The following is a 9,648-nucleotide window of genomic DNA, read 5'->3' as shown; positions in this document are numbered from 1 at the left end:
TTCAGGTGTGAGGAGGGATGAGGAGAGGGTTCAGGTGTGAGGAGGGATGAGGAGAGGGTTCAGGTGTGTGGAGGGATGAGGGGAGGGTTCAGGTGTGAGGAGGGATGAGGGGAGGGTTCAGGTGTGAGATGAGGTGAGGGTTCAGGTGTGTGGAGGGATGAGGGGAGAGTTCAGGTGTGTGGAAGGATGAGGAGAGGGTTCAGGAGAGATGAGGAGAGGGTTCAGGTGTGTGGAGGGATGAGGGGAGAGTTCAGGTGTGTGGAGGGATGAGGAGAGGGTTCAGGTGTGTGGAGGGATGAGGTGAGGGTTCAGATGTGTGGAGGGACCAGGGGAGAGTTCAGGTGTGTGGAGGGATGAGGGGAGAGTTCAGGTGTGTGGAGGGATGAGGAGAGGGTTCAGGAGAGATGAGGTGAGGGTTCAGGTGTGTGATGAGGAGAGGGTTCAGGTGTGTGGAGGGATGAGGTGAGGGTTCAGATGTGTGGAGGGACCAGGGGAGAGTTCAGGTGTGTGGAGGGATGAGGGGAGGGTTCAGGTTTGTGGAGGGATGAGGGGAGGGTTCAGGTGTGAGGAGGGACCAGGTGAGGGTTCAGATATGTGGAGGGATGAGGGGAGGGTTCAGGTGTGAGGAGGGACCAGGTGAGGGTTCAGATGTGAGGAGGGATGAGGGGACTGTTCAAGTGTCTGGAGGAACCAGGTGAGGGTTCAGGTGTCTGGAGGGACCAGGAGAGGGTTCAGGTGTGAGGAGGGATGAGGGGAGGGTTCAGGTTTGTGGAGGGATGAGGGGAGGGTTCAGGTGTGTGGAGGGATGAGGAGAGAGTTCTGGTGTGTGGTGGGATGAGGGGAGGGTACAGATGTGTGGAGGGACCAGGAGAGGGTTCAGGTGTGTGTAGGGACCAGGAGAGGGTTCAGGTGTGTGTAGGGACCAGGAGAGGGTTCAGGTGTGTGTAGGGACCAGGAGAGGGTTCAGGTGTCTGGAGGGACCAGGAGAGGGTTCAGGTGTGTGGAGGGTCTTCAGGTGATATGGATGCCCAGGGACCTGAAGCTGTCGACCATCTCTGCAGCAGCTGTGTTGGGGTTGAGCATGTAAGTGCCTCTACAAAGAAGATACAATTGTGCTTTTACTTTCTTACAAGTTTGCTCAGACTTGGATGTCATCCAGAACTGACAAGTGGAGAGAATCCTGACCAGATACATCACGGCCTGGTGTGGAAACACCAGTGCCCAGGAATGGAGTCTGTAGAAATTGGAGGATACATCTTTTTCCATCATGGGCAAAGCCCGCCCTCCCCATCGTCACGCACTGCACAATATCATTACACAGTGCATTGAGGCAGAACAATAACAGGCCGCAGAATCGAGTGTAACAGCTACAGAGCAGGTAAACAAAGGGGTACAAGGCCATGACGAAACAGATAATGAGGTAAAAATCCATCTTATTGTATTCAGAAACCATTCAGTAGTCTTCTCTTGAGTGAAACTGCCCTTGAGCCTGATATATTGGTACTGGTGACACAGCAACATGTGCAAGATGCTGGAGGCATTCAGCAGGTCACAGCGTCAGTGGAGAGGAATAAAGAGCCGATGTTTCGGGCTGAGACCCTTCTTCAGGACCCTCCATCTGTTCCGTGAAAGACAGGTCTTTCCCTCTACCTCGGTTCATGTGACAATGATAAACCAATCCCAGTATCCTCACGGGCGTCCCTCCACGGGCCCCAGCACACCATTCACGAATCCAGGATCAAAAATATATTCAAGGTCATTTCCACTACAAGTGTAAAGGAGAATGAAATAATTGGTACTCCGGGTCCAATGCAGCACACAAACATACACAAATATAAAGAACAAAATAATAAAAATATGTAAAAGGACATCAGATAGCGTGCACACAGATTGATAAAGTGATGGCATTTGATGGACATCCAACCCGAGAGGAGGTCAGTCTCTCACCCTTACCCTGCTGGCCCCATCCTCTGCGGCATCACATCTGCTGTTTATTACAACAGCTGGCTCAGGAGCCCAGTTCTCCAAATGCTGATGTCACATCCAGGCCACACCCTTCCTCCCTGTCCTGACACGACCTGGCAGTCCTTCCTGCCCACGCTGTTAGACCGGGACAGCCCGGCACACCTGCACTGACAATGCTGGCTGACTTCCCAGTAACTGACCGCTTCACATACAACAATCCTCGCCTGCCCACGGCGTTAGACCGGGACAGCAACTGACCAGTAACTGACCGCTTTACATACAACAATCCTCCCCTGCCCACAGCATTAGACCGGGACAGCAACTGACCAGTAACTGACTGCTTCACATACAACAACCCTCGCCTGCCCACGGCGTTAGACCAGGACAGCAACTGACCAGTAACTGACTGCTTCACGTACAACAACCCTCGCCTGCCCACGGCGTTCCCTACACGCAGCGGCCCACAGCCTCCCATACCCTCATTCCCTGCAGCCAACACCCATGCTGTTGTATGGCAATAGATTCATTGAGTACTAGAGCATAGAAACAGGCCTTTCAGACCATGTAGTCCATGCCAAAAATTGTTCTCCCACTTCCCATGGGCTGCACCTGAGTCAAAGCTCTCCATACTCCAAACGCTGGAGGAACTCGGCAGGTCAGGCAGCACCCATGGAAGAGAGTCAACAGTCAATGTCTTGTGTTAAGACTCCTCGTCAGGAATTTGTGTGTGTTTCTTTGGGTTCCTTCCATACTCCTCCCATTCATGTACCTATCTAAACTTCTCTTAAATGGTTCTCATCTCTGTTCGAAAGGGACGTCCTTGTATGCCAAAGCTGTGCCCTCTGGTCCTAGTCTCCACCACTGTTGAAAACATCATCTCCATGTCCACTCTTTCCAGGCTTTTCAATATTTGACCGGCTTCAATAAGATCCCCATCCTTCCTGTAAACTTCAGCGAGTACAGGCCCAGAGCCATCAGACACTCTTCGTACATTAACCGTATCGCAGCCGAGAACATTCTCGTAATTCTTCTCTAGATACTCACGTTCTGTTTAGTTGCTGCCATCTCACTGGGCCGAACAATCCCAGCGTTCAATCAATCATTACATTTACCACCAACAAAGTCCCACTTGGGCAGCCCTCAAAAGCTGTCATTTTCAAACTGCATTATTTAAATAACAATTGTAAACAGAATTTTAAAAAAGATTAAAAAATCCCATGAATGAATGGTATGAAAGCCAACTGTGACCTGAGGCCCAGTTACTGCTGGGATCGAAGTTCAAATTTCAAAAGTCAAAGACAATTATTTATTATCAAATTACATACAATACAGACTTACTTACAAACTGCCCATTACGCCGGTGGTATTTAGGGCAGCAATGAAGATCCTCCATCTCTGGCGGTGATCAGGGTTTCCTTCATTGTGTCAGTAGCTTCCTCTCGGTTTTCACCACTGTCAGTCACACGTCCCGGGTGGAGACTCAGGAACACCGTCACACTCAGATGCAGAAGGATTCTTCATTGCTATTTTCATGACAATTTTTTTTTGACCAGTCATGGTTGATAGTCCTGAGCTGAACCCCAGGACCTGGGGGATCGGTGGGCCTCTCTTAGTCTGGCCTCTACTATGTGGCGTGAGTGACCATACCAAGAGTCAAAGCATAAAGCCCTGACTGAGTGATCGAGAGTCACAACGCTTCAAACAACGTCCTCCTGGAGCAGAGCACGTATATGACACCTTGGGTTTCATTTTCTGTGCTGGCATTTACAATATAGAAATACAATAGAATTTATAAAAAACTATACATAAACAAAGACTGACAAACAACCAGTGGGCAAAGGAAGACTAATCCTGCAAATAAAAGCCCAGAAGCCCTGGATGTACCATGAGTTCTGCAATCTGCTGAGGACCAGATTCAGGTCTGGCGACCATGGAAAACGCAAGAGATCTCTGGTAAACCATCTCAGGGGCAGAGTGGAGAATGTGGACCAAACGTGAATCACTGCAGGATACTCGACAGCTGTGGCAGGGCTTGGATGACTCCAAGCAACATAGGGGACTCACAGCTTTGCTCCCAGATGAGCTCAATGCCTTTTATGCTTGCATTGGCCATCAAACATGGAGGCATCTCAACAAATTCCCACAGCACTCGATGACTCTGAAATTTTAATCTCTGAGACCAATGTGAGAGCATCCTTCAGGAGGGTGAGCGAGGCACCTCACTGGGTAGTAAAGACCTGTGCTGGAGTGTTCACCAATATCTTTAACCCCTGGCTTCAGCAGTCTGAGGCACACACCTACTTCAAGCAGTCTTCAATTATACCCGTGCTAGAGAAAACTTGGTTACCAGCCTCAATGACTAACGTCCAGTAGCACTTACATCCACTGTGATGAAGCACTTTGAGATGTTGGTGATGGAACATATCAACTCATGCTTTGGGAAATGACTTGGACAGCTCAAACATACCTACTGTCACAACACGTCAACAGTTACTGCCATTTCATCAGCTCTTCACTCAACCCTGAAACATCTGGATGCTGCAGGTGTATAAATCAGGATGCTCTTTATTGACAACAGTTCAGCATTCAATACCATCATCCCCTCAAAACTAATCAATAAGCTCCAACACGCAGGCCTCAATACCTCCTTATGCACCTGAATCAGTGTGGATTGGCAACAACCTTTCACTCAACGTCAGCAAGACCAAGGAGATGACGATTAACTTCAGAAACCTGGAGGTCATGAGTATCAGGGGATCAGAGTTGGAGAGGGTTAGCAATCGTAAATTCCTCAGTGTTATCCCTTCACAGGATCTGTCCTGGTTCCAGCACATAAGTGCCGTTATGAAGAAAGCACGGCAGCGCCTCTACTTTCTTAGCAGTTTGGGAAGTTTCGGCACTTTGTCCCAAATTTTGACAAACTTCTATAGATGTATATTGACTGGCTGCCTTACAGCCTGGCATGGAAACACCAATACCCTTGAAAGGAATATTGTACAAAAAAGTAGTGGATACAGCCCAGTCCATCACAGGTACAGTCCTCCACACCACGGAGCACATCCACACTGAGCACTGTCACAAGAAAGCAGCAAGGACCCCCGTTATCCAGGCCATGTCCTGTCTCGCTGCTGCCATCAGGGAGAAGGTACAGGTTGACGTGGGTAGGCAGTTTAAATGGTTCAGCATGGACTAGATGGGCCCAAAGGCCTATTTCTGTCCTGTACTTTTCTACAACTCTATGAGCCTATAGAGTCACAGGTAACTACAGAACAGAAACAGGTCCTTCAGCCCATCTATTCCATGCAGAATTATATTTAGCATGAAGGATCACGTTACTGTGACCACTGGACACAGATGCTACACAGAGTTCCCCTGCTTTGGAATCCCACTCGCATTAGCTGACGAGGTGTCTGGCTGGCAGATCGACACTCAGCCCAGTCCCATTCCTGGGCTGGACTCAGTACTCTTGGCCTCTGGGGGGGGGGGGAGGAGAAGGGACTGTCTTGCCTCCCAGATCCACAAGCAGAGCCCTCTCCACCACAGGGCACATTTACATAGAGCCCTGTCACCAGAACGTAACATCCCCCATCAAGGACACCCACCATCTCTTCCTGCGCTACCATTGAGAAGGACGTACAGGAGCCTTTGATTTATAAAGGCCAATGTGCCAAAAGCTTTCTTTATGAGCCTATCCACCTGTGAAGCCTGTATCCCCAGATCTTTGTTCCACCACACTCCTCAGTGCCCTACTGTTCACTGTGGTCCTATTGAAATGCAACGCCTGGGACTTGTCTGCATTAAATTACATCTGCCATTTTCAGCCTTGTCCAGCTGGTTCAGATCCCACCACAAGCCGTGATCGTCTTCCTCGCTGTCCACTACACTCCCAATCTTGGTGTCATGTCTATTCTGCTGGGACCTGTTGCCTGGTAAACCTGTTCAAGTCTGCTCACTCTTCATGAACAAGGATTCTGTAGTCAATCCAAAGTGCAATGTACATTATTTCAGAGACCTTTATTTCTGTTTAAAGTACAATTCACATTTATAAGACAACATTAGAATGTTCTGGGTACCTTCCCCAGGGGCATTTAACACCCAGAGAAACTATAAAATGAGACAATATGGTTACCTTGTGCTTACACACAAGGTGTTTTCTCCAAATATTGTTTTGTCATTTTTTAATCAAAAACAAGCACTTAACGTATTTCAAAGCACTCACAGACTGAATAAAATGCAACACTGCATGTCATATTTTACCAGCTGATACTGTGGCTAGAAGATCAGAGTTTAGTGGTGTGTTATTACACGTTTCAGTCATTTACACAGTTCAATAATCGGGCAGGACCTCAGGAGATAGATAACCTTTGCAGGAAAGTTTGAAATGTTAGAATGCGAGTTTTACTTTAGTTTAAACACATGCCACTGACAGAGGAATCAGCCCACGTCTCCCACCCATCCTGTGAGCTGCTGGATTTGTGGTCCTGTGGTCACCTGGCGCAGAATTAGCAGAAAAGTGGGGAATATACTGTGATCATTAAATTAGACAGTATCTACGTCTACAACATTCTAACTTGATGATCTGAAATTAATCATTTACAGCAGGGGTTCCCGACCTTTATTATGCCATGGACCACTACCATTAACGGAGGGGTCTGTGGCTCCCGGGCTGGCAACCTCTGATTTTCAGTCTGTTCTAGCTTTGTAGATCAAGCTGCCGTTCACAGAGATCGAGTACTATAGGTCCGTTATCAGAACAAGACCAGCTATCTGTCGGGCAGTTTGCCTGAAAGGGAAGACCTTGGCCCCAGGTTTGGGACTCTCTGGAGCCTGCGCCACGGTCACCCAACGGACACAGCTCAGGTTCCTCAGGAAGTGCGCAAATCCCCCCGAGAAACGCGATGGAGGAGGAGAGTGAGTGATGAGGGACTCGGGGAAGAGAGTGACAGAGGATACATTGTTCCCAGTGATACCTGAGTGACCGTACAGTCAGTGAACAGGGTGGTACAGGGTGCCTCCTGTCACTGTGCACACGGACCGTACGCTCCAGGGGCGGATGGTGAAGGGGGCAGTTCCAGCCTTGTGCCTCTGGGAGAGATCGGCTCTTGGTCAATGTGTTAACATGATCCTCATCGTGTCAGTTTTCGCTGACCAATCCACTTTGGACACTTCCCAACTTTGTCCCTGCTTCGCAACTGAGAATCTAACCATATGTGTCGGCCTGGAGCTGGAGGGAGAAGGTGGCACCGCCTGGCAGAAGCAGGTCATACCCTACTGCAGTAACAATCTCCCGTTAGTCACCAGGGGTGGCAGCCAGACCCTGAAGGACCAGTGTATTAACCAGTGAGAAGGAAATACCACCCCCCCACCCCGTGTCCATGAATCTCCTAGGCAGAGTGACCTTGTGGTTTCGGAACCGCGGAGCTCTCCCGCGTCAGGTCCTGCAGGAGTGGAAAGGGAACCAGGCTGATTCAGCCTGTGACTACCCCTCCACCACGTGGATCAGACACATAACAAGCTCAGAGGCTGGTTTGTCTTCCAGTGTTGTTGTGTGTCCAGGACAATGAGCTGAATGGTCTGTTCTGTAAATGAGCCTATAGTACTGAGGTCTGGGAGTGATGGGCAAGAGATTTCACCACGTCTCCTACCCCACCGATCAGAGGGACCCCCTTCCACGCAATCACCAGGTGGGATATTTTCTGTTCAGAGGGAGTGGAATGAGTACCTTCACCAGCTCTCTAAGTGAAGGCATCTTCCACTAGATCTCAAACTGGACCATCCTTACCCTAACCCTTTGTGAGCTCATGTTTTAATGTCGTTTTCAAATCCAATGCTTTATGCCGAGTTCCTTTAGCCAGACGTATGGTACCTTCTGTGAGATCTGCCCCCTTGCTCTAGAGCTCTGTGTCCCCCTCCTCTTTGCCTTTCTTTGCCGGCCTCTCCCCTGCCTCTGCACTTGCTGCATCCTTGCTTGTCTTCTCCTTCTCCTGGGCTTCTCCGTTCTGCTTAGGCTTGTCAGCTTGGCCTTCCGAAGCAGCAGAGAAACGCACGCTGTCATGATCCCGTGCATCAGCTTCCTCGTTCTTGAAAGACGAAGGACAGTTTTAGTAACAGCGGCTGGTTGGTTAAGTTGGACAGAACACAGAACACAGAACGTAGAACACAGAATGTAGACTGTAGAACACAGAAAACAGAACACGATGGATATAAAACACAGAACACAGAACACAGAACGCAGACTGTGGAATACAGAACACAGAATGTAGACTGTAGAACACAGAACACAGAACACGATGGATATAAAACACAGAACACAGAACGCAGACTGTGGAATACAGAACACAGAATGTAGACTGTAGAACACAGAACACAGAACACGATAGATATAAAACACAGAACACAGAACATAGAACACAGAACACAATGGACATAAAACACAGAACACAGAATGTAGAACACAGAACACAGAAAGTAGACTGTAGAACACAGAATACAAATGATGTAAAACACAGAACACAGAACATAGAACACAGAACACAATGGACATAAAACACAGAACACAGAACACAGAACACAAATGATGTAAAACACAGAACACAGAACGTAGAACACAGAACACAAATGATGTAGAACATAGAACGTAGAACATAGAATCAGAATCAGAATTAGAATCAGAATCAGGTTTATTATCACTGGCATGTGACGTGAAATTTGTTAACTTAGCAGCAGCGATTCAATGCAATACATAATCTAACAGAGAGAAAAAATTAATAATAAATAAACAAGTGAATCAATTATGTATATCAAATAGATTACAAATGTGCAAAGCAGAAATACTGTATATTTAAAAAAGTGAGGTAGTGTCCAAAGCTTCAATGTCCATTAAGGAATCAGATGGCAGAGGGGAAGGAGCTGTTCCTGAATCACTGAGTGTGAGCCTTCAAGCTCCTGTTCCTCCTACCTGATGGTAACAGTGAGAAAAGGGCATGCCCTGGGTGCTGGAGGTTTTTAATAATGGATGCTGCATTTCTGAGACACCGCTCCCTAAAGATGTTCTGGGTACTTTGTAGGCTAGTACCCAAGATGGAGCTGACTAAATTTACAATCTTAGCATAGAACCATACAACATTACAGCACAGTATAGATCCTTCAGCCCTATATGTTGTGCCGACCCATATAATCATTAAAAAAAGTACTAAACCCACACTACCCCATAACCCTCTATTTTTCTTTCATCCGTGTGCCTGTCCAGGAGGCTCTTGAATACCCCTAATGTTTTAGCCTCCACCACCATCCCTGGCAAGTCATTCCAGGCACTCACAATGCTGTGTAAAAAACACTTACCCCTGATGTCTCCCCTAAACTTCCCTCCTTTAATTTTGTACATGTGCCCTCTGGTGTTTGCCATTGGTGCCCTGGGAAACAGGTACTGACTATCCACCCTATCTATGCCTCTCATAATATTGTAGACCTCTATCAAGTCCCCTCTCATTCTTCTACGCTCCAAAGGCCCAGCTCTGCTAACCTTGCTTCATGTGACTTGTTCTCCAAACCAGGCAACATCATGGTAAATCTCTTTTGGTCCTGCGCAGTAGCCCCTCCATACCAGACAGTGACGTAACCTGTCAGAATGCTCACCACAGCACAACTGTAGTTTTTGAGTGTACTTGTTGACATGCCAAATCT

At 48.0% G+C, this 9,648-nt stretch overlaps 1 protein-coding gene across 2 annotated transcripts in view; it reads right to left on the bottom strand.

The window, feature by feature from the left end:
- Positions 1 to 5,960: 5,960 nt before the first annotated feature.
- Positions 5,961 to 9,648, bottom strand: part of LOC132380946 (uncharacterized) — a 63,903-nt gene continuing 60,215 nt past the window's right edge. For both annotated transcript variants that reach the window (XM_059949932.1, XM_059949933.1), the window contains one exon: positions 5,961 to 8,045. In XM_059949932.1, the coding sequence (XP_059805915.1) occupies positions 7,857 to 8,045 (189 nt within the window). In that variant the 3' untranslated portion in view covers positions 5,961 to 7,856. The remainder of the gene's footprint in view (positions 8,046 to 9,648) is intronic.

The sequence above is a fragment of the Hypanus sabinus genome, chromosome 25 (genome assembly GCF_030144855.1).
Source record: "Hypanus sabinus isolate sHypSab1 chromosome 25, sHypSab1.hap1, whole genome shotgun sequence".
In the NCBI taxonomy this organism is placed as follows: domain Eukaryota; kingdom Metazoa; phylum Chordata; class Chondrichthyes; order Myliobatiformes; family Dasyatidae; genus Hypanus; species Hypanus sabinus.
This window is presented reverse-complemented; position numbering and strand designations above follow the sequence as displayed.